The 25,266-nt window shown below is 38.2% G+C and overlaps 1 protein-coding gene and 1 long non-coding RNA gene across 2 annotated transcripts; one reads left to right on the plus strand and one right to left on the minus strand.

Annotated features, from left to right (window-relative positions):
• The first annotated feature begins 50 nt into the window (after positions 1-50).
• Positions 51-23,972, plus strand: EXOC3 (exocyst complex component 3). Its single transcript, XM_071736926.1, has 13 exons — positions 51-143; positions 3,135-3,321; positions 5,348-5,567; positions 8,270-8,951; positions 13,731-13,848; positions 15,114-15,239; positions 16,549-16,649; positions 17,132-17,242; positions 18,049-18,199; positions 19,533-19,655; positions 21,066-21,227; positions 22,533-22,660; positions 23,110-23,972. Exons 2-13 carry the CDS (start codon positions 3,178-3,180, stop codon positions 23,279-23,281), a joined length of 2,238 nt encoding a protein of 745 aa, XP_071593027.1. The 5' UTR covers positions 51-143; positions 3,135-3,177; the 3' UTR covers positions 23,282-23,972.
• Positions 8,351-25,045, minus strand: LOC139792951 (uncharacterized). Its single transcript, XR_011724448.1, has 3 exons — positions 24,827-25,045; positions 14,737-14,818; positions 8,351-8,536 (listed from the first exon to the last, which is right to left on the minus strand). It is a non-coding gene; the product is annotated as an uncharacterized lncRNA (long non-coding RNA).
• Between the last annotated feature and the right edge of the window lie 221 nt (positions 25,046-25,266).

Here is a 25,266-nt window from a genome sequence, read left to right on the forward strand (position 1 = left end):
GCCCCCATGCGCAACCCCAAGGCGGGGAGGAGCGGGGAGGGAGGAGCGGAGGCGGGCTTTGCTTTGCGCCTGCTCCATGCTGCGCTCCCGGCGCTTGCGCAGATCCGTCCTGTCAGTGCCTTCCCGAGGGGCGGCTGCAGCCGGTGAGTGGGAGCTGCGGCACATTCGGCCCCCGCTGCAGGCCCTGCGCCAGACCCCGGGCCGCTGAGCGCCCCCGGGCCAGGCTCTTGCTGGGCTGGCGCTGCCTGTAGCCACCTGAGTCTGGCATCAGCGGGAAGCGGGGGGAGGGGGCGGGCTAGCCGGGGCTGTGGGCCAGGCCGATCCGGGGAACCCCTGAGGGTGGCGGGGCCGAAGAGGGTGCTGAGGGCTCCTCCGGCGCGGGAGCCGTCTGCGGGTCGAGGGGGAGATCGGCTAGGAGGGTCTGTAGCCTCGCCTGCGAGCCCGGAGACAGCTCTCCGGCCTTTGCCCGGCGGGGACGGGCACCTGCGTTAATGGCAAATAATTCGGCTGGAGCCACCTCCGTCAGGCAGCGTCAGGCTGCCGGTCGGGTTCTGCTGCACCTTCCTCCGAGCTTTCTTGGGAGGTGCTGTGCCCCACACCCGGGTGTCCCTGCGCGCCTCTTGCCCGGGAGCTCGTTTCTGGAGGGGGCAAGGGCCTCCCCCCTGAGTGTGTCGTCCGCGCTGGGTCGCCCCTCGGCTCCTGGCCGAAGCTGGAGTACGGAGGAGGAGGGTGTGCTTGTAGCTGTAGCTTTTATAAGACTTCTCGGGACTTACTTTTGTTCGCATCTTCCAGTGCGTAGCTCTGGAGATGTTTGTGGTTTTGGCCAGCAGCCTCTGTCTAAAGTTGAGATGGCTTTTTAAAGTTTCTCTTCCTTTTGAATGGTTAGTGGTTGTGCAACCACCTCCCTGCCTCAGCAATTGAGTATGTAATTGGATAGGAGATTACAGGATGCTGACTACTCATTTTCTTCCTGAGGTCTGCTTAATGTGCCTGTGTAGTGGCTGTGTGAGTTGAAGCTATCAGAAGTCTGTTGAATGTATCCAGAGTTCTTATTAGAGGCAGTAATTCAGCATAAAGTTGTCTACTGCACATAGTATTTAGGTAATAAATTAATATTTTAAAATAACTTGATAAATACAGGAAAGCTGCAGTCTTTATAACTTAGAAATGGATTCCTGCCCATGGCAGAGGCTTGACCTGGATGTTCTTCAAGGTGGTCTCTTCCAACCCAAACAGTTCTGTGATTGAACTAAACAATAGTATTTCAAAAGTGGATGGTAGGAGTAGAACCTGAGTTTTTGAGACATAGCATAGGAAATGGAACATAATTTCAAGTAAACAGACCATTAGCAGAAAAGTGATAGTTGCATAGCTGAGGAAGTAAAGTAGGTCGTGAGTTTACACTGTAGAAATTATTCTGGAATAAGTGCATACTTATGCATGTAGGTTTTGAAGATACGAGGGACAGAGATCTTGAGATACTGCATGAAGGAACTTGAGATACAGACTTTAGCATCTTACCGACTAGCTCTTGGACAACCCTTTCCTGGAATCTTTTTTAACCCTGTTAAGTTGTAAAATGACTGATTCTAGTCATGCTGTACTGGGTGGAATAGAGTTAACTTTCTTCATAGCGTTGAGTACGGTGCTGTGTGTTGGATTTGTAGCTGAGTATTTGGGCTGCTGCTGAAGGGTCCTTGCACAGCCTCAAGGCTTTCTCCTTTCTCCTAATCAGTCCTCCACTCACCCTTGAGTATGTTAGGGTGGGCAAGAGGCTGGAAGGGAACATAACCAGGACAGCTGATCCAAACAGGCCAGAGGGCATTTGGTACTGTATAATGTCATGCTCAGCAATAAAAATGGGAAAGAAAAAGAACTAAGTGGGGGAGGTGGCTTCCAGTGTGGTCACTGTTCAGAGACTATCTGGGGCACTGGTTTGTTTGTTGTAGGTGGTGAGTGATATTCTCTGCTTCACTAGTTTATTTTGGTTCAGGTTTTTGATTTGTTTCCTCTTTCCTTCACGTGTTAACTTTCTTTCCCTTGACCCATGAGTTTACTTGCTTTTGCTCTTCCAGTTCTGTGGACCTGATACAGTTCTTAATCAGATCGCTAATCAGCCTGAGTTTATCTGGTGCTTTGAAAATGATACTTTCAAGGAATAATATGGATACAAGACTTTATAATCTGTAGTCATGGCAGGCAGCAGAATTGACCAAAAAAACCTGAAAAAGTAGGAAATAAAAAAAAAAACCCAAGCATCCATCAACCATTTGAGGAATGGCTGAGCGAGCCATGTCTCTTCAGCCTGGAGAAGAGAAGACAGAGTGGGGATCTCATCAATACTTATAAATATCTAAAGGGCAGGTGTCAGGTGAATGTGACCAGACCCTTTTCAGTGGTGTCCAATGGCAAGACAAGGGGCAATGGTAAAAAACTGGACCACAGGAGGTTTAATTGGAATATAAGGAAAATTACTGTAGGTAACTGGACAATGGAACAGGCTGCCCAGAGAGGTTGTAGAGTCTCTGTCTCTGGAGACATTTAAAACCCACCTGGACACCATCCTTTGCAACTTACTCTAGGTAACTTAACTCTATAGTTAAGTGTCTGGATCTGGAACTTCCACAGCTATGTTTCTCAATGCTTTTGGTACCAAAACGTGAGCTTTTGTAGGGGCACTATGGTTCTCTCAGGTCCATGAGATTCTAGTTCAGGAAGAGTTAGGATTTTCCCTTGGATACGCGACAAGATTTCTTTGTGCACATGACCCTTTTAATAGCCAAGTCTATTCTAGAGTAAGGGAGAATCTTTTTCTTAAATAAAGATTTGCTGGGGTTTTTTGGGTTTTTTTTTGCTTGTTGTTTAGTTTTTTGATACAAACTTGCAGAGAGCAAGGTAAATGAAAAAAATAGTAACCAGAGAACAGTTCAGGTCAACTAATGAAACAGGGTTAAAGCACTTCAAATGTGATTCTTTTAGAATTCTGATTACTGCTTTTACAGTGCTTTCTAATAATGCTTCTGTCAAGCTGCAGTTCTTACTGCCAGAATTAGTTCTCAAGTTGTTAATGTTGAAATCATGCCTGGCCATCGAATGAAAATATCTTTTCTAAAAATGTCCCATTTCTCTTTCAGTACTGTTAAAATGTATGAAGGCATTTTGAGGTCCTAATCAACAATGGAGGAAACAGATAGAGAAGCAGTTGCTACAGCTGTTCAGAGAGTAGCAGGAATGCTTCAGCGTCCTGATCAGCTGGATAAAGTGGAGCAGTATCGCCGGAGGGAAGCTCGTAAGAAGGCTTCAGTAGAAGCTCGACTTAAGGTACAAAGTGTGGTAAACCTGAACGTGTCCAGTGCAGCATGGATGTACTTTTTTTCTTTTTTCATTCTGTTTTTAATTTCGACATTTTCGTCCGGTTAGTTTTAAACCACGGACTGTGATTTTGGCTCAGTATTCAAAACAGTAACTTTGCATCCTGAAAGTAACACAGACTGGTGCTGTATATTTTACTGAAATCTTATTCAAGGATTTAGAGTGTTCTTAGATCCTGGAACTTCTGCAGTTTATCCATGAGCAGCTATCCTCATGCTGTATAGCTTGTCAGCCAACAAAACTTTGTCTTAATGATTAATACTGAACTTGTAGCACAAAATTAATGATTGTATCTGAAAAAGATCAGTTAGTTTAGTCTCTGACTTACGTGAGTTTATGGAAGATAGCTAAAATCTGTCACAATTGTCATCCACAATGCTAGGACATACCTCATTCCCCACCTCCCTCCCTCAGCCCCAGCTGACTATTACAGGCAAACTTAACCTGGGTGGATGTCTGTTTTGAGAACTGTCCTTGGCTGTTTGTGTCAGTGACCAAGATTAGGGATGGGTTTCTCTTTAACATAAAGAAGTTTCTGCAAAAGTTAAACAGGAAGAAGTTGGACTATGTAATGCTTGAAAGATCTGTCTTAGAACAAATTGAAATAACTAGTTATAAGTATTGAACATTTAATAGTCATGTGTTTTGGTTGTTTTTTTTTTAAGTGTTTTATGGCTGGCTTCAGAAGGTTGTGTTTAAGTATCATATTAAATTTCAGTATCCTAATTACCTCAGTTCCTGTAGGCAAAAAATGTGTTAGTGCAGCAGTTCTATAGATAGATACTGTATAAAATGCCTTACCACTATTTAATTGTACTGAGTCTGACAGGAAAATGCATTTTATCAATAAAATCAGCATGTCATAATTTGGAAGTACATAAACAGCAGTAGTCAAGAATCACCGCATTTTTCTGGTACTTTCCCAGTACATTTAAAACACAATCAATGTTGTTCATAGTTACCAGGATTTCCTCTTTGGCTTCTAGCATCAGACAGAAAGTTCCACAACTGCCCAAGCTTTTTGCCTGTAGCAGTATGACAAAAAAAATCTGTTTTCAGTTTAGCAAAACCATTAGCACCTCATTCCTTTGCTGGTTACTTCAAATCTTTGAGATATACAACCGAGTTTTCACTGATGTCTGGTCTTGTCTTTTGAAGTATCTTATGACCAGTTTCATTTTCCACTCAGCTGATTTTATCTTAGTTAAAAATACATATATTAAAAAAACATGTGAATGTGATCTGATCTCTTTTACTCAGATATGCACAATAATGTATGTTCTGTAAAGTGTCTTTACTGTTAAATGATATTCAGGACTAGTAGCCTTATTTGATGAGTCCTAATTTCAAGTGTTATCTGTCACAAGAGATATCTATATCAACAGCCTCTCTTTATGTCTGGTTGTTGACGTTTCACAGTGTTGAAATTTTATTCAATATGGCTTAGGTTGGGGTTTTGTTTATTTTGGCTTTCTGTCACTGAAGGCCAGAGGAGTCTTTTTAGAACATTTTAACATCATTTTAAAAACATTTGTTACAAGTTGAAATTTTCTAGCTGATGTAGTAAAATATTTTGTGAATCTGTACATACCAAGCATTTTGCTGAAACATCACAATCAGTTTTCTTCTGATATCCACCTTTTGAAATTAATTTATGAAGGAACTCTGCCTTTCTATGATCCTGGTTTAATACAGATTTATAAAAATTATGATCTATGGTAGCCTTGTGGGTGAACCAGATGTATCTAGGTCCTTTAAAACTGGCTACAACTTCAGAACTTTAAAAAAAATAAATTGTATGTTCACACACAGTAAGTTACACATTTCTAGTAAGCTGTAGTATTACCTTTTCAGGTTTTTTTTTTCCTCTGAAAAATGTTAGATACTGAAATGAGAATGAATTTTTGAGAAATGTTGAAAGTATGGAACGTATAATGATTGATACGAGTTCTTTTTTTGTCTGTTTGTCTTTAAGGCAGCAATCCAGTCGCAATTAGATGGAGTAAGAACAGGTTTAAGTCAACTGCATAATGCACTGAATGATGTAAAGGACATTCAGCAGTCTTTGATAGATGTCAATAAGGACTGGAGACAAAGCATCAACACCATAGAAAACCTGAAGGACGTTAAGGATGCTGTAGTGCAACATAGCCAACTGGCAGCTGCTGTAGAAAATCTCAAGAACATCTTTTCAGGTAATCTAATGTTCTGTATATAATCCATCACATGCTGAAAGCACTTTAAAATAGTACTAGCAGCTGTAAGGTTTCAAGTAGTGTCAAGAACTTTAAACCTAACTGGGAATTAAGAATTAAGGAAGAATCACCTACTCATCATGTTCAGTGAAGCAGCTGATAACCATTTAATAACATCTAAATTATGCTATAAGAACTTCTAGTCTGGCCTGTTTCATCATGAGTCACAAAGAAGGGTTTTGCTAGCCATCAGTAGAGGGATGACATGTTTAGTGTAAATGTGTGAAATGTGCAAGTGGCATGTACAGAGAGAAACTGTGGAAAGATCTGGAAAGTAGGCAGTGAGTTGGGCACCTACAGCAAGCCTGTTTAGGTAAAAATAATGCTAGATAACTTCAGGAAGCAAAATTATTTCCAAAAAAAGGCAAAATATGAAACAGCAAGATCTCTAGTGAAAGATTTCCTGGCTATATTTTTCACACAACACTTAAGAGCCTCAAGGATTCCCACTGATGTTACAAGTGAAAGCACAAACTGCTTCAGGTTCAGTGCAAATTGTGTGCAGTCCATGCCCCAAAATAGGACAGTACAATCACAGAAAGCAGCTCATGCATAAAGAATTTATACATAGGAGACACTTCCTTGCATGACTAGAAAACTCTGAAAATTTGCAAAATTAACTAAGATAAATGGGCTAATAAAGAAAACAGGATTAACTCAATGCTTTTATGTAGCCTTTTTGTTATACATTCCTTCCCATATTGAATCAGGGTGAATTTCTTGCCAGGGCTTTTCTGCTTAAAAGTGATTGTAATAATTGTACTCCTGTAATGGGGTCTAAACCTATCATACCCCTTCGACTTCATTTACATAGTCCTCTTTCTTTCCTCTTCTTTCCTGACAGCAATTCACAAAGTGTACTTACTAATAAAAATTGTTTCCCAGTCATACCATGTTGATTAGTTTTATCTCTGCTAAGTGTGTATCTGTCTGCTACAGTAACAAGTGAGATATTGTCTCACCTAAAGAGTAGCAATAAAAACAAAGATCTTTATGTTCCAGTGCTGAGTTATTTTGAGGCTGTTGTTTTCTTTTACACTGATGAATACAATTAAGACAATAAGCCTTTTCTGGCATTCTGGGAGGTTTTTATTGAGAAGCATCTTCCCCGAGGATTGTTTAACAGTATAGGTGGTGATAACTTCACTGTGAGCAAAAAAAATGTTCTACAAATCAAGTGGTTTTCACCGTGATTAGTTGTTGTGTTTAACTGTTTTCAGACCTTTTTTTGTGCATTCCTGTTTTGTCACTAGCTGCCTTTATTGTAGGACAGTTTTTCTGCTGTGATTTTAATTTTATTTCCTCCCGCAGGATCCTAATTATCTTTCATAGTATTACTCAAATACAAAAAAATTATATTAAGAAAAAAAATCTTTTAAAAAGTTTAACAGCATAGGTATTTATCCCTATTCTTCCTTTGTGCCTTAGGCAGGCAAAAAACATTGCTTCAAGGAGATAAAATTTAGTATGTGTTTGTTTTATGCAGCCTCAGGTTCAGCAGGGTAAGTAACTTTACTCAGGCAAGTTACTACCTTTCTTTTACAAAAGTTTTTTATTGCAAATTATTTCATGGTAGATTGCCATCGACTTTTTTTTATTTCAAGAAGGGGAATGAGGGAGAGAAAGGCACTTTCTTTAATCTTAGTTTATCTACCCACTAATAAAAATGGAACATTAGAAAGGTGTTTAGCATTTACTAGATTTTTTTTTTTAGTAGTTCAAAAATATTTCCCTTAAATTATTTCAAAATAATCAATCAGGCTGTTCTCCAGCTGTTTCCTAGTGCTTTTATTTTTCTGTGTTTGTTTTTTGTATTTTTATTGTATTGGTTTACCTTTTCCCCTTCTTTTTTTCCCCTTCTTTTTTTCCCCTTCTTTTTTTCCCCTTCTTTTTTTCCCCTTCTTTTTTTCCCCTTCTTTTTTTCCCCTTCTTTTTTTCCCCTTCTTTTTTTCCCCTTCTTTTTTTCCCCTTCTTTTTTTCCCCTTCTTTTTTTCCCCTTCTTTTTTTCCCCTTCTTTTTTTCCCCTTCTTTTTTTCCCCTTCTTTTTTTCCCCTTCTTTTTTTCCCCTTCTTTTTTTCCCCTTCTTTTTTTCCCCTTCTTTTTTTCCCCTTCTTTTTTTCCCCTTCTTTTTTTCCCCTTCTTTTTTTCCCCTTCTTTTTTTCCCCTTCTTTTTTTCCCCTTCTTTTTTTCCCCTTCTTTTTTTCCCCTTCTTTTTTTCCCCTTCTTTTTTTCCCCTTCTTTTTTTCCCCTTCTTTTTTTCCCCTTCTTTTTTTCCCCTTCTTTTTTTCCCCTTCTTTTTTTCCCCTTCTTTTTTTCCCCTTCTTTTTTTCCCCTTCTTTTTTTCCCCTTCTTTTTTTCCCCTTCTTTTTTTCCCCTTCTTTTTTTCCCCTTCTTTTTTTCCCCTTCTTTTTTTCCCCTTCTTTTTTTCCCCTTCTTTTTTTCCCCTTCTTTTTTTCCCCTTCTTTTTTTCCCCTTCTTTTTTTCCCCTTCTTTTTTTCCCCTTCTTTTTTTCCCCTTCTTTTTTTCCCCTTCTTTTTTTCCCCTTCTTTTTTTCCCCTTCTTTTTTTCCCCTTCTTTTTTTCCCCTTCTTTTTTTTTTTTTTTTTTTTTTTATTCCTTCATCACGTTTTGCTGTTGTTTCAGTTCCAGAGATAGTCAGGGAGACGCAGGATCTGATTGAGAGAGGGGAACTCCTGCAAGCTCATCGCAAGCTGATGGATTTGGAGTGTTCTCGTGATAACCTGATGTATGAGCAGTACCGCATGGACAGCAAAAACACACATGACATGAACCTCATCCATACATACTTTGGGAATATGCAGAAACTTTCTGAGGAGCTGGCCAAGCAGCTTTGGATGGTGGTTCAAAGATCTCTTGTTACCGTCCGTCGGGATCCGACTTTGCTTGTTTCTGTTGTCAGGATAATTGAGAGGGAGGAAAAAATCGACAGGCGCATGTTAGACCGGAAAAAACAGACTGGGTTCATACCTCCTGGCAGACCAAAGAAATGGAAAGAAAAAATGTTCAACATTTTGGAAAGAACGGTGAGCACGCGAATTGAAGGCACTCAAGCAGATACCAGAGAATCTGACAAAATGTGGCTTGTGCGCCATCTAGAAATCATACGTAAATACGTGCTTGATGACCTGCTCGTGGCTAAAACCCTGCTGGATCAATGCTTTCCTCCACATTATGACATTTTCAACAGATTGTTAAACATGTACCACCAGGCTTTGGCCACTCGCATGCAAGAACTTGCTGCAGAGGATCTGGAAGCAAATGAGATTGTTAGCCTTCTAAGTTGGGTTTTAAATACATATAAAAGGTAAGGTCACCTCATCATTACTGTGAGCCATAGGTGAGAGTAAGCACACAAAAGAGTTTATGTGCTAATATTTGCATGCCTATTAACATAGAAGAAGAAAAAACAAAGAAATAATAGCAGGGAACTTGCTGGGATGATATTTGTTATGCATTTTTACTTTTAGGGAATTGCCTCTTAACATTTGTTTGGACTTTCTACTAGATGATAAATTTCCCTAGTAACTTTAGGAGCTTTAAGTTTAATGCTGTTAATGCTTGAAGCTACAGTCACTGTGTATTTGCACACCAATGGAAATACAAAAGAGCTTAAGAGCTGGTGTGTGAAGCAAAATATTTGTCGTTGGCCACAACCCCAGAAGATTTGTATGGTTCTGAACTTTCCATTGTTCTTTTTCACAGGGGTTGGGACTGTTTCAGTGTTGCTTCATTGCTGCTAAATGGAAAGAATGTAGTAACTTCCTTTAGGTTTTCTCTTAGGACTGTGTGGTAATTTGTTTATATAGAACAATTTCTGCTTGCAGGTTGTCTGTGATACTCTTGAACTCTGAGTGGTGTGATTTGTTGGGATAACTTAAACATTATGTCTCTGATTTATTTTTTTTTTTATCCTTCAGACAGAAACAGCTCAAATGCCAACTGTTCAGTTTTTATTGGCATGTAGTTACCAGAGTAACTGATTTGTTTGGGGAAAAGTAATGCTAGCCTTTTTGTGGCTCAGGACTGTAATCTTGTTCTTAATAGCTGGCGTTGACCCAGCATCTCCACTGTGTACACTTCTGCTGTCTTCAATTGTTCAGTCTCATTAATTCAACAAATTAGATGTTTCATAGGTTTAGAATATAATACCATAATGCAAATAGGTAGGACATAATACTGTTCAGTTTTATTAACAGCTTTAAGATTCATTATGTGTCTGCAGCTCTGTGCTTTGCTCTACACTGCAAAAGCTCTCCTGCTTTTCTTGCCTGAGAGAAACACAATCGGGAGCACCCCCCAATGGGTAATTCCATGCCTGTGCAGTGTTTCTGAGAGATACAGCTACTCATAAGGGTACAGCTACTGATAAAGTAAGGGGGCTGAGTTCATTGGCATTTTCTTCTTTTTAATAGAAGGCCAGGGTAGTAGCTCCACAAAGAATTATAATCAGAAATATGTGATTTCCTCTAGCTATAGGTGCCCAGGTTTCTCATCTACGTTCTGTGGCCAGTGTTCCAGTAAGACAATTCTTGGTCTTAAAAGTGCCCTTACCCAGAAATTAGAGCAGATTGCTACTGAGTAAGACAATTCAAAGTTAAAATCTCTGAGTCCATGTTTTCTGTCATAGGAAGGGCAAAAAGAGAGAGGAAAGCCAGCACTGTATTTATTTACAAAGCAAACAAATAAAAAAAAGGTCACTCCTCCTAAAGCAAGTTATGTGCCCTATAGTACCTGATGGCAAAGTCTTGGAAAGGAAGTGAAACAGTGAGAACAGCAGAGAGGGTACAAAGTATCTGAAAATACACTTCTCCTCTCTATATGCATGTAACAACTGGAAATTAGGGAAGTTTTCTCAGAAAAAAAGGCTTTGTGTTTCTCTCTTCTCAAAAGAAAAGAAAAAAAAAGCCTGAGAGGGCATTACAGTGCTACAATGATTGTATTTTTATAGATTATGATAAACTGTTATGAAGAGGATGATAGTTAGCTATTCTGTATGTTCATAGTGGACACTGGGAGAAGAAATTATCTCAGGCTTGTGAGTGGAGAAAAGTGCTGCAAAAGATACTTTGCAGAGCTTCCCAAATCAGTCGCAAGACATCTCTTTTTCAGTATAATAAATAATTCTCTAAACAAATATGGTTATACTAAAGTGTGAATGAGGGTGGCCTATATGACAAAGTGAGACTGTGTTTCTGTAGTACTTCACCCTCTGTTCCCTGCATGAAAAATATATTCTAAACTGCTGTTCCTCTCCTTGTTCACTTCTGTGGAACATTGTATGGTGTCAGTTTTTCCATTTCAAATATTTTTCTTTTATTAAATGCAATTGAATATTAGAGAAGACAAAAAGATTTTTACTTGTATTTACTTATGATGGCTGTGCTTCAAAACCAGCTGAAAAAACACTGACAGATTAAGAAAAGCACTGGTGGTTTTTTTCCATGTATTGATAAAAGCCATTCGTAACTTTTTAATTGTTGCAAGATAGGAATTTTAAAATAATCATGTTTTACTTTGCCAAAGCATGCCTTGGAAATTATTTTTAGAACGTTATTCATCTCATAGGTGAGAAATAATGTGATGCTCCTTGTGGAATATTATCCTTTACTATTTGAGTGGGATGCAGTTTTTCTGTGCTAGATGTATTTATATCTTTCATATTTAAGTCAATGAGAACTTTGGAAATATGTTGGTATTACTAAACCTGTACTGGGTTGGACCAGGACTGTAACCTGTGTCTTAGGAAAAATGTATAGCATCCTGATGCCCACATTCATACCACCATTTTATCAGATATTGCTAAGTGCTGACAAAACTGCTGAGGGTTCACCTATGTAGACACTGTCAACAATCTTCACCTGAAGATGTCTACAAGTATCTAAAGGGTGGATGCAAGGAAGATGGAGCTGGACTCTTCTCAGTAGTTCCCAGTGACAGGATGAGGGGCAATGGGCACAAGCTGGAACATAAGTTCCATTTAAATATAAGAAAAAACTTCTTTATTGTGAACACTGCTCTGGCACAGGCTGCCCAGGGAGGTTGTGGAGTCCCCTTCTCTGGAGATATTCAAACCCCACCTGGATGCAGTCCTGTGTAATGTGCTCTGGGGAGTTGGACTGGATGATCTCTAGAGCTCCCTTCCAACTCTGCTTCTTTGATTCTGTGAAGTAAGGCTGCTGTGTATCTAGATGGATGCTGTGTCTAGATCAAGTACCTTTTTTCCTAAGGTGAAGCACGACTGGTGGCAAGCCCAGCACAGGAAGCAGAGTAGGAGTCTAAAATGTCAGTTTCTGGAAAATACAATTCTGGTTGAAATTTTAGCTTGATTATAAACACTCTGTTGAAGGGAAATAGCTCTTCCCTGTGGTTAGAAGGCTCCTGACACTTCTGAGAAGTTTGTCTTACCACTTACTTTCCCTCTGACACTCCAGTTGTGGCAGTCAGGAAGCACAACTTGTGAACAGGAAGAATTTTTTCTTTCAGGACTAAAGGTAGGAGGCTGTGATCTGTGTTTAAGATTTTTCAGCTGATCAGCTTTGAAAAAGTTTTACTCTCTCTGTGGCTTTGTGAAGGAGAGATAATGATGATATCACGAGGCTAGAAATATTTTTCTAATATTTCACAGTGCCATAAACTGCTTCTCACATTTTGCCTGAATAAGCCTAGAGCAGGTTCTGCTATTATGTGTATTCATTATGTAAACTGCAGCAGAATAGAGTTCAGTTTTCTGAATAGCCTGAGCCACTTAAAATATCTTCAATCCTTTTCCTGATGGTTTTCATATGATTTCAAAGACAGGAATTCTGTTTTTTGGGTTGTTTTCTTTTTTTAAGTAGTTAGTCATAGTGTGGTATTTGAGTGCTTTGATTTTTTTTTTTTTTTTTCACTGAATGGAAGCACCACTGTGTTGACTCACTGTACCTATCCAGAGAACAACTTTAATATTATTTTAATTATTTATTTTAGTATTAAAGTGCAAACTTAACACTTATTTAGGATTTTTTTTTATTAATTGCTATTTGTTTGGGGTTTTTTTTTTATAGTTGCCACTGCAAATATAGTATTTGTGGCTTCCTTCTGAAAAGCCCACTAGAAATAGAATGTGAAACAATTTGTTATTATGATTGAATGTATTTCCATCAACTGTTAATAGAGCACTCTCTGAAGAGCATGGTTTTGAGTTATTGATTTGTTTGAGCATGAAATATTAACAATTCTTGCTCTGCTGTGCTTTGGCATAGTTGTTTTTTTTTGGTTACACAAGCAAGTAATTATATAATTTTATAAATTATAAATTCAAAATATCGCTATAAAGTATTAATTTTATTAAATCTGTGTGAAAATATTTTTAGAGGGTTATGCCAGCTTCATTCTAATTCTATAAAATCAAGAATTGTCCTTTGCAAGCAAGTACAGCTAATGTTGCTGCATTAATACAGTACCCATGAAGTGCACTTTTGATTCAGCAGGCAAGAGATGCCTCCTCCTCTTCTATTAGATGTATTCTCTACTGAAAGAGGGAAGCAATGATAGCTTTTCTTGAAATATATTTTAGCTTTGATGTGAATGTGATACGAGTAGCACACCAGAAGCTCTTTTGAGAGACACTGAGCAGAGTATTTTTTACTTCTCACGGATCTTTTTCCATACAGAAATTCAGAATATGTAGTTTATCTGTCATCACCTCTGAAATGCAAGACATAAAAACACCCCCTATTAAGAGTCCACAGAGTGAACCAGTTGGCTTTTATGGGAGTATTAAGCAATTGCTAATTATTGTACAAAAGTTAAAAGCACATAAAAGGGTTGAATATATAAAATGTGTAACTTTTTTTTTTATATGCTGGACTATAGCTTTTACATCCTGTTCTTTCTTTTACATAGTTTTATTTACATTCCTTGTAAATGCATTTATTATTGCAGCTACTATTAAGAACTTTTTAAAATTTATAGTTGTTGGAAAATTGCCCCTTATAGTGGTCATACAGGAAAAAAAAGGCTGCTTAGTTTTGAGCTTTTTAATCTCTTTTTTTTTTACTAATCTGCAATACCTTTTTATGTCTTTTTTTTTTTTTAAACTCAGTACAGAGATGATGGGAAATTCAGAACTATCTCCTGAAGTGGATGTCAATTCTCTGAATCCTCTAATTTCTCAAAATGTGGTTGAACAGCTTCTCAGCAAATATATGTCAACACTTACTGTAAGTAATAATAATTTAGAGGGGAGTTCAAATGAATGTTTGTCTTCATTAGAGCCTCAGTGCTGTTTCTCCATCAGAGGAAACTATTGTGACAGATGTGAAATGGGTATCATTACCAGTGTAGATTTCCACATCCTATGTGTAGGTTTGTTTACGAAGTTAAATATGGATTATTTTATAGATCTGAACCATAATATTTCAGGAACTAATTATGGAAGGAATTTCAGTGTTCATGTCCAAATTCACAGTATGTGTATGTTAAGCATTGCTATACTTAACAAGCCACTGAATGCAGCTTGGTTCTTACAGCCAGTTACATAAACATTAGATACAGATGTGATCTTCTCAAGGCAACCAGGATGTTCATGTTTGCCAGTTTCATTCTTTTAAGTCTTTTTCCTTTCGTGCCAGTTGACTGCATGGGAACAATTTCCTTTTGTGGATGCCATTTCAAATGCATAATAAATAAAATAACACTGCTTTTTGCTTATCCTAAGTCCACTGGAAATTGGTCAGCTTCCCAGCAAAGGAATCAGTATGTGGTTGTCAGGCTTTTAAATTCTTTTTCTCTTTAAAAATCTACTGTTGGTTACCTCTGAGACTGGATATTGGGGTAGCTGGAACTCTGGACTTGCTGTTCGTACATTGTTGATTTAATTCCTACTCCTCCAAAGGAGGAGCTCTGCCAAGCAGAGGAAGGAATTTTTTTTTTTTTTTTTTGGATGTGTTAGTTACTAAAATACATCCAGCAGAAGCAACTACTTGGACTTGATATGCATCACAATAATGTGAAACAGTCCTGTTACATCTCAAGAAGTTGTCAATAGAGACTCTGCTTCACATCAGCTTTACGAGGATTTTTATGCAAGTTTATTTTTCTGCACTTACCTTTAGGACAAAAGACATTGGTTTGTTTTCTCAAGCTACTTTGGGCTTGACTCAGGAAACACCTTTCAATTTATTTTGTCTCCTTTTAATATGGAAAAAAAATCCAGTATTGATTTTTAAGAAATGTTTTTTCCCTACTTACTGAAAAACTTATATATATTGTGCTTTTTGTATTTACTTTATATAAATAGAATAAAGCAAAGTTTCTAGTCTTTTAAACACAGTCGTTTCATCATGCTGGTTGTGATTTTTGGCTGCTTCTTCTTTAAGGCAGAAATGCCATTCTTTATTATGGAAATGGTTGCAATTCCAAATAGTGGGGTGGGATTTTTTGTTGTGTTAATGGTTTTTTTTTTTTATTGTTTTGTTTAATGTAGTCTAACATCATTGGCTGGCTACGAAAAGCACTAGAGACAGATAAAAAAGACTGGATAAAAGAAACTGAACCAGAAGCAGATCAAGATGGGTACTATCAGACTACACTCCCTGCCATTGTTTTTCAGGTATAAGAGAACTTGATTATTCTGGAAAACCTACTGAAGCAGTACATGAATTCGTGGGAATGGAGAAGCAGGGAAATCAAACTGTTCAGAATTCCATTGTTTCTGTCTGTCAAAGTATAGATTTCTTTTTTTCCTGGAGAGTTGTTAGTTGGAGGGATTTTATTTGCATTTTTTACTTTAATCTTAGAGATTTAGTTATTTTTATGTATAGATTAGAGACATTTTCAAAACCTATTTACTTGATATTTGTATTTAGTTAACTGCTTTTACTTGGGCCTCTTCATGAAAACCTGTAATATAAGCCTAACGGATAAAATGTTTGTAAGTCATTAAAATGCTGTTTGTTAGTATGGTGCTGAAGTAGTTAGGAATGTATTTTTTCCTATAAATTATGCAAACACCTTAATACTGAAAAGTCCTGTTGAAGATGAAAACTGTTGCTGCTTAAATGCAGCTTCATTAACATTGATGCCTGTGCAGATTATAAAACAGCCTCAAAGCATAGAAGATAAGGCTATTGCTAAAATCTGATAAAACCAAACTGATACAAACTGAAGAAAAAAAGCACTCCACACAGAAAGCAAAACAATGTGCACCACCCTGTTGGTAGTAGAAAAAAGTTTTTAAGGTGATCTTGATCAACCAGAAAAATTTCAGTTTGTTATGCTAATTTCTTATTTTTCTCTAGTGTCATGATGTCAAAGGCTGCAATGTTGAGATGAACATAAAACTGAAGCTTTCAAAATAATCTCAGCAGTACAGCAGTTCATGTTTCCACCTGGCTTTGTACCCTTCCATCCCAGTCCCTCTCCTCACACTGCTCCCTGTAGATCATCTAGATCTTGTGTTTCTAAATTCAGGGGTCCCTACTACTTCACTTATGTGAACTTACTGCTTTCATATATGGGAAAGCAAAGGAATTCAAGCTATGAGCTTATTTATTACTAGCTGCAGGAGCTTACTCAAGAACTTTTATGCACTGTAAAGCTGAATTCCAACTGAATTAGAAGTAAGAAGTACTTCTTTGTTGAATTAGAAAGGCAACTGTTTTACTATCAGAAGAAAACTGCAGTATACATTAATGTTTACCACTAATTTCTTAATTGTATTTAAGGAAATAGTGGTTTTTGTTTGTTTTTTTTTTTGCTTAGTCAGCAACAATTGTCTGGGCTTGTTTTAAAAAAAACACAAACCCAAAAAGCAAGTGTAGAGCTGGTGCTAGAGCCAGTCTCCAACAAGACAGGAATTTTGTCTTTGGTTTACCACTGCTAAAAGCCTTGTCATTATAACTAAACTATCTTTAATTTAGATGTTTGAGCAGAATCTTCAGGTTGCTGCTCAGATAAATGAAGAATTAAAAACAAAGGTACTCCTTCTGTGTCTTCAACAAATGAATTCATTCCTAACCAGGTAACATAATTTTGAAATTATACTTGCTTTTTCCTGCCTCTCTTTATTCCTGCAATTCCAATGTCTGTTTTTTCCTGGCTGTGTTGCTTTATTGCTGTCTTTCTCCTATCGTATCCATGCCAACCAAACTTTTCTTCCCTTTCCTTTTCTGACTTTCTTCCTCCCTTCCCCATTTTCACTATAGGAGTGTTTCCGTGCTGATGAGTGGCACTTTCACTTCCTCTCTGCAAGTGGTTCTAATTTTTTTGAATCAGTTCTGCATCCTTTTCAATTTCCAATTTCTGTCTTTCTCCTAAGGAAGACAGAAAAGTCAGCTGTGGCTGGATTCTGCCCATAACAGAGAGACCAAACATCACATAAGCAACAAACCCTTTACTAAATACCTCTAAACACCTGACAGGCCCTCAGAGAGCATTTGATCCTATGGGTATACTTATAGCAGATTTCTGTCTGTTTAGTGCCATTCTCTGTATGTGTTACAGGTACAAAGATGAAGCACAGTTGTATAAAGAAGAGCATCTTAAAAATCGTCAGTATCCTCAGTGCTATGTTCAGTACATGATTGCAGTCATCAACAACTGCCAAACCTTTAGGTAAGTCTGCATTTTCTTGCAGTGTTGAGAAATCTAATCTTGCAGAGTGTGAGAAATCTCAAGTATTGGTATTTCATTTTTAATAGGTTCACAGAACCTTCTCTTTTTTTCTATGCAAAGGTTTTAGTTAAGATAGTTTGCCTGACTAAGCAAAGAACAACAGGCTTATTATTACAATTTTACAATTGTAATACTAGAATTGTAATTTTTTTATTACAGTTTTAGGAGGCAAATACTGTGATTGCTCTTGCCTTTGGTAAATCAAACCATTGCCCCTCACTGATGAAAATGCACTTTTTATTCCAAGACTTTCATTGCCAAAGAAAAATTTATCTTCAGCTTCTAGAATTTCAGAAGGTCATTTTGGTTAGTTTGTCTGAGACCTGCCATCTTCTTTTACATTTAATCTCTCACAGTTCACCTTCAAGAAATGTGATCAAGGTGAACTGAACTGGAGAAGAGTAAAGGTAGAGCTTGATTAAGATTATCAAAACAGAGGAAAGAAATCCTCATTGCTCATGTTTCAGTATTCAGCAATCCAGCCCTGTGTCCATCTTTATCTGCTGCCATTCTCAGTTCTACAGATCAGCAATAGTTTTTTACCAGCATGCAATTAGGTCTGGGTTGATCACTCTAAAATCATGCTAGAGACTAAACTAGGGCTTCCAAAGCAGGCAGCAGACATTATTTCCACTTGCAAAAACAAGATTGTCTAGTATGTCTCTTCCTGTGTATGCACTCTGAAAATATAGTAGAAATACTATTGTGCATCAGTGTATGATAAAAAGCATTGTTAATTGTCACAGAGAATCTATAATCAGTCTGAAAAGAAAATACTTGAAAATTGAAGTGGAAGACACATTGTCAAGCAGTCATACAAGCATGGATGCAACTTTAGACATCATTGCCAAAGAAGGATGTTCTAGCCTGCTAGATGAAGTCTTCATGGATTTAGAGGTTAGAACTTTTTACCTTAAAAAAACAGTAATTATTTTATAAAGAAAAATCAGGAATGAAGTAGTTATGAAGCCTTTTGATTGTTTTATTTTATATGTGGTTTGCTAGCAAAATGTCAGTAACTTTCTTCACTGGTATAGTTTGCATTTAGGAGGCTGAAAGGTTGCTTAATTATATTTTAGATGACCACTTTGGGCAGGTGCTTTGTAAATAGTAAATGTTTTCTAGCAAATTATACAAGTCTTACGTGTAGTTGTGTTTTAAGAATTATTTGAGAAACTTTGCTTATATTGTTGCTATCTTTGTACTGATGCAGTACACCTGTAATTAAGAATAGTTGCCTCCAAGGGTGGGCCCTTTCTGACTAATAAAATGTCTGATTGTACAGAATCCCTCAGGAAAAAAAAATATTTTTTGTATCTAAAAAGAAACTGGAAGGCTGGGGAAGGAGGTAGAGAAATGAGGGAGGTGAAGAAAGATGCTCTGGAACTGGTTAGATTTGTAATAATATTTTGAACTAATGTAAACACCTTGAGTGATTCACAGTAAGACACATGTGGGAGCAGTGTTTGTTTTAAAATTGGAGCTGTTAAGCAAAACTTTTGTTTCTCACTATGTTCTTTGAGTATGAGAAGACACTCCACCACTGTAATGACCATTCTCTGAAATTCATTAACCTCAAGCTTCATGTCTCTATAATAATTTGTAAAATACTGTACCATAGTATGTAAAGAACTTCTTCTCTGGGGAGAAGAAAGCAAGGTGGGTATGTATTCTATATAGATGTAGAGAATACTGGAATTATCTACTGTGGGGTTCTGGGAAAAGGACTAAAACATAGGCCACCAAGTTTGGTATAGGCATAGGAAGTTCACAGGGCCATCTAAGAGAAACAACTAAATAGCCAGTAGCAGTTCAAGAAACCAAGCATGAAGTTTCATTGCCACGACAGTTTAAAGGTGCCTCATATTTAAAATCAGAATTGCATCTTTTAAGACACTTTTGTTCTTGGACCTTAATTTTTTTTTCTAGCACAGACATTTAAATAGAGCAGGTAGTAAAGGATTTTAGAGAACTTGTAAGAAACGAGTGCTTAGATTAGTGCAGCTGTTTCCCATATGCACCCAGTGTGTATGTCAGGGTAGTACTCTATGGAAAATGTCATTCTGACAAGCAATCACATCATTTGTCTACACTAACTACTTATTCCTCTTGAGGTAGCATAGCTTAGAAACATATGACATTTAAAATTTTATTTTATTTTTTAATAACCTCTCTGATTTGATGAGAGTGTCAAAAATATGTTCTGACCAATTGCTTGTTACCTTCTCAGCCACATCTCAATGAGCTGATGACAAAGAAGTGGTTGCTGGGATCTAATGCTGTGGGGACTATCTGTGTCACTGTAGAGGATTATTTCAATGACTTTGCAAAAATAAAAAAGCCTTACAAAAAGGTAGGTACAAAATATTGTATGATAATTTGCTAATATACTCTGAATATCATGTTGCTTTAGAATGTCTGAACACTGACATTCAGAAATTGGAATTGATATGGATTCAATAAATCATAGGAAGTTCTACTTCAACATAAGGAAGAATTTCTTTACTGTAAGGGTTGCAGAGCCCTGGAACGGGCTCCCTAGAGAGGTTGTGGAGTCTCCTCTGGAGGCTTTCAAGACCCATCTGGATGCATTGCTGAGTGACCTGCCCTAGTTTTGGTCCTGCTCTGGTAATGGGGTTGGGCTCAGTGATCTTCAGAGGTCCCTTCCAACCCCTGACATCCTGTGATTCTGATTCATCACTGGAAATGAAAAAGTGTTCATAATCATATTGCAAAAGTCTGACTCTAACATTTCTCTCTCATCTGTTTTGCTTATAATCTTTGCAAAGACAGATAAAAATTGCCAGATTTAGTTAAAAAATGTATTGGCATGTTACTAGACTGTATACTCACTAAATTGTCCTTTTCTACCTCTTCTCAGAAGTTTGCATTCAGACAAAATTAGCTCTTCTGTAACTAGTTTTGCTGTCCTATAATTACATTTTGTTTGTTTATAAATGCATAATCTGTAATGTCTGATTTTCAGATGTATAACTACCCATTATGCAGGCTTTTACTTAATTATAAGTAACTTTGCCACCATACATAGAGGGGGGAAAACCCCATCTGAATACTTAGACTCTCCTTACATTAGAGTTAAAATAAATATGTAAAGGGTTTGGGTTTTTTGTTTTGTTCTTTATTCCCAAACATCAACTTTACTCTTGCATCAACGCCAGGTGCTTCACTTTGTCATTGGTAGCTATTTCCTATAAAAACTATTTCCTATAAAAAGACAAACACAGAACTGCAGAGCACTCAAGGATGTGAGAAGGAGATTGCTGCTGGCTCTCCAGGCTTATCAGGTTTGACCAGCACAGATACTGGAGGCAAGATTTGCAATGTTTTATGCAATGTATTTTATTCTCCAGCAGTAGCCCTTGTGAAGGACCATCATCCCTCAACCAGATACAAAGAATAAGGCCAACCACAAGTTTGTTCTAAAGCTTATCTACATTATTTTGTTTGTTCTTCTGGTTTTAGGTAGGCCTGTGTGCCTCAAAAAATAATTAGGCATGTCAGTAAAGGTATCTTGGGGGTGTTGTTTCTCGTAATTGGCACATCCTTTGCATTAGGGAAGGACAGAACCTTATTTCTGTTCACATCCAAATGTGTAGTATTAGGAAAAATGGTGTACTGGTGATTAAGTGTAAATACACATTTCACAGCCTAATAATTGTTCAAAGACTCAAAATAATTTCTGTATTTGCAGGTATCTGGCATAATCTGCCACCTTTCTCTTTTTTTTTTTTTTTTTTTTCAGACAATGACCACTGAGGCCCATCGGAGAGTGGTTGTGGAATACATCAGAGCAATCATGCTAAAACGTATATCCTTCAAAAATGCAGAAGAGAGAAAAGAGGGTGCAGAAAGAATGATCAGAGAAGCAGAACAGTTCAGATTTCTGTTTAAGAAGCTTGCAGCTGTAAGTATCTGCTTTGAGTAATGCTGTTACTCAAAGCACTTAATTGGTAATTGGTAATTTAGAATAAATTACGTATTTACTGCAAGAAGGGAAAATGGTCTCCATGTCTCCAACTTGTTGGAGTCATGTGAATATCAAGGCTTGGGAATATCAAGGATGCCATGTGAGGCACCAACAGAGTTTCTGAACACACACACACACAGACCAGCCTGCAGCTAAAGTTCCTGAGCACCGTTTCTGCTGGTGTTTATACAGCCCTCTGCAGATGAATATTTGAATGGCCTAACAGAGACAGGTGTGACTGACTTCCTAGTAGCAAGCAAAAAAAAAAAAAAGCTTTTGTTTATTAGGAAAAAAAAAAAATTTAAAAATTGAGCTTTGCTTTTCCTGGCTGGAGGAAAGGGTGATAGTGTATCAAACAGATGCAGTAACTTACTACCTAAGTATCACAAAGTGTATACATTTAGAATCAAAAAGATAAGTATGTAGACCCCATTTAAGATGCATTTAAAGTGAAAATGACAGACCAGAAAAGGTATTTGGGAAACAATAACAAGCTAGACATAAAATTAGTGCTAAATCTTGTTTTAACTGCATAAGTAATGGGTATCTGCCAGGTAGTTTCAAGAGCATACAGATGACAAAATGAAAGAATGCAGACAAAGCCTGAAAAAAAGGGGGGATGGGAAAGGGGTAGCATTCATCTCTCCTTACAATGGAAGACTCCTACGTCAGAGTCCTTCATTATTTGGGATTCTGTGTAAGATCTGTTTCAGATTAAGGCATTGATAAAGACATTGTGGAATAAATGAGCAATACCAGTTTGGCAGGACTAGGTGAGCTGGAACTAAGAGAGCAAGAAAATAGTACAGAGATAACACAGATGTTGCAGTTCAGTTAGCAGTCATTGAAAGCTGCCTTGGTGGTCAGATGACTTGAAGCAGGCTAATGCAAGGCCAATTTTTAAGTCATGTTTCAGAAGAGATCTGGTTTCCACATTGTGCATTCTTAATGATTGTGCAAAAGTTAAGAGACTAGAATATGGATAAATGTGGATAAATACAACATACTGTTTTTAAGACATGACTTTCCTTACTGATACTGTGAGGGTAGGTCTCTGAATGAAGAGAAAAGGAAAAGATGCTTATGGGAACAATTCACAATACTTAGTTTTCTTAATGTCTGAAAATTCATCTGTTTGGGGAATTCAAGAGCATTGTGGGGAAAAATAATAGACTTTTGGTAGATACTGGGGGGGACTGCTTTTCTTTTGGGGATTTTATTTGTATATTTTTCATTCTACAGGGCTCTGGAGAAGACACTGAAGGACTCTGTGGCATCATTGAAGCCATTGCAGAGGTTATCAAGCTAACAGATCCCTCACTGCTCTACCTTGAGGTTTCAACTTTAGTCAGTAAATACCCAGATATCAGGTAATTCTTCCCTCAGAGTTAAAAGATAGACAGATAACATGTCAGTTTCTTTGTAGTCATGGGGAAATTCTAAAACAATGTGTAAATATGTTCATATTTTTTGTATTTTAGAATGTAGCCACTTTCTTATGAAAAATAATGCTAATATAAAATGTGTGTGACCTGGACTAGGAGGTGCATGTATTTAAGCACTCAGTGATACAGCAGAGGAATAATGAGAACACTTCAATTCTGTGTTTTGAGAGGATAAAATGTGTTTTAGAGTCCTAAGAGCAGCCATATAGGTGCTTTAGATTGAGCGGGAAAAGCCAGTTCTGAGTGACAAGAGATGTGATTTAGAACTAAAACACGTGCTGAAACTGACTGAAAGGATTGCCAAATAAGTGACAGTTTTGTCAAGATCCTGTGCAGAGTTTTCTAATGCCAGTTTTACTGTTTTTCTTTGGCAGGGATGACCACATTGCAGCTTTGCTGACAGTGAGAGGAGATGCCAGCAGAGATATGAAGCAGACTATCATTGAGACTTTGGATCAAGGTCCAAGCCAACCAAACCCAAACTATGTGCCAATTTTTAAAGAAATTACAGTTCCTACTCTAACTGTGCCAAAACTTCTCAAGTAACTCACAAATCTGTGTTTGCATGTCATTACTGGTCTGGAATCAACAGGTTTGAAATAACTGAGGGCAAATTTGGCAATGCTATTTTGAGTAAAGTTCAATATACCCTGATACTTGCTAAGCATGTTTCTTTCTAAAGACTTGGATGTGGGAAAATGCAGTCAGATTTCTGAAAGAAGATGTAAAGGTCACCTCTGAAGAATGAAGCTTCTAATGGCCCCAGGCTTTTTAGTGATCCATTTGTTACAGCTGTTTTTGCTGATAGCAAATACATTTTTCTTGTGAAGTATGGTTGGCAGTGCACTACAATGCCATATAAAGGTATTCATACCAAAAACAACAGAGCTGTATTAGTGCTGGATATACTAACATACATAGCTTACAATACCTAAGCAGACTCATTTAAAATTACCTTTATATGGCACTGCATTGAGCATGTATTAACATCCTCAATCCACTTTCACATTATACTTTGTGTATGTACTTATTTTGGTGTAAAATAGTTTATTGTGTAAAACTTAATTATGAAATCAGTTTCCTGACTACGGGACTGAATGAAAAATTGCTACTGTGCAATTTGATTATAGGGTGAATAAATAAGTAAAGACACTAGAGGTACAATCTTTTTTTTTTTCATTAAGTCACAGAAAACAGCACATAAAGCATCACCTGTTCAATAAAACCTTAAACCATTGCTACCTTCAGCTCTGTATTATTTACATCCTGAGAGATATACAGCAGATTTAAAACTGGGCTTTTTTTTTTTTTTTTAAGTGTAAATGAAAACTTTGTATTTAATAGTTCTATAGAAATGCAAGGTACTACTTTATTTCCACCGTATTTCTAAGATTCATGCTTAAAGCTATTTCTCATTATTTATCTGTTCTAATAATATAACTAGAAAATTGAAAATGGCATGATGGAGGCATTATCTGCTTGTACCTGAACAGAGTTGTCAGTGTTAATTACAAGGGAGATGCAAGCCTATCTTATTCTAATTAACCTTCTGGAGCTTTTATCTGTAAGTTGCTTGGCCCATAACCACCCAGATCCTGTGTCATTCAACCCCTCTCACTGACACCCCAGGAGAGCTAAGTGTGAGGCCAGCAGTCAGGACAAAGGGTAACTCAAAGATGGTGGCTTTTTTTCATTTAAAGGGTGAACATATTCCAAAGGGTGAGAATGGTTCAATAGAGCATCGGGTCAGTATCACTGTATCTGAGGAGTTTTAGCGAGGTCTGGAGGTACTCCAAGTCCAGTGGAACCCTGTTCCTAGAAATTACAGGAGGGGGGGGGAACAGAATTAGGGGGTTTGTGTGGTTTTGGTTTTTGTGGGTTTTTTTTGGGGGGGTGAGTGGTGTATTCAGGCCTCGGTAATTCTTTACTGAATCTTTACAAACCGATTTGTTTTGTACTTCCATTTCAATCCTGTCTTTTCGGGGCTGTACTTGACACTCTTGTCCTAGGTGCTTTTGATCTGTTTTGTCCAAGAGAAGCAGTTCGTCGGGATTTGTTTCTCCCCGTAACCCCTCCCTCTGCAGCACTAACCTTGTCTCTCTTGGATGCTAAACTTCGGCCGTTTCCCCTCGATGACAAAACCACCTCACCACAGCGGGGACCCCTCGCTCTCTCCGCTCCCCGCCACCGCTCCTTGCCGAAACCTGCGCCGTAGGTGCGGCCTTGTGTGAGAGACCGACATTCCCTGTGAGGGCGGATCCCTGCCCGGCCGGCGGTCGCAGTGCCCTCTGCCGCGGACCCTTCCCTGGGGCACCCCGGACCCTTCCCGGGGTCACCTCCCGTTGCCCCGGCAGCCGCTGCCCCGCCCTCCCTCAGGGGTCCCCGGGGCAGCCCGGGCGGGGAGGGTCGCGCCTGGCTGGGCAGTCCCCGATCCCGCTGAATTCCTCTGTGGATCCCCTGGAGTCCCGGTGGGAGAAACGGGGTTACCCACCCCCCGTGCCAGGGGCTTCCTCCCCCCCCTCCTCTCCCCC

Source organism: Heliangelus exortis, chromosome 2 (genome assembly GCF_036169615.1).
Source record: "Heliangelus exortis chromosome 2, bHelExo1.hap1, whole genome shotgun sequence".
NCBI classification, from domain to species: Eukaryota; Metazoa; Chordata; class Aves; order Apodiformes; family Trochilidae; genus Heliangelus; species Heliangelus exortis.

Excerpts from the sequence above, each read along its gene's own strand:
- EXOC3 (XM_071736926.1), top strand. The coding sequence starts at position 3,178 with ATGGAGGAAACAGATAGAGAAGCAGTTGCTACAGCTGTTCAGAGAGTA. Across the intron at positions 15,240-16,548 it reads TCCCTGCCATTGTTTTTCAG|ATGTTTGAGCAGAATCTTCA; the intron begins GTATAAGAGAAC and ends TCTTTAATTTAG. Across the intron at positions 22,661-23,109 it reads AGTAAATACCCAGATATCAG|GGATGACCACATTGCAGCTT; the intron begins GTAATTCTTCCC and ends TTTCTTTGGCAG.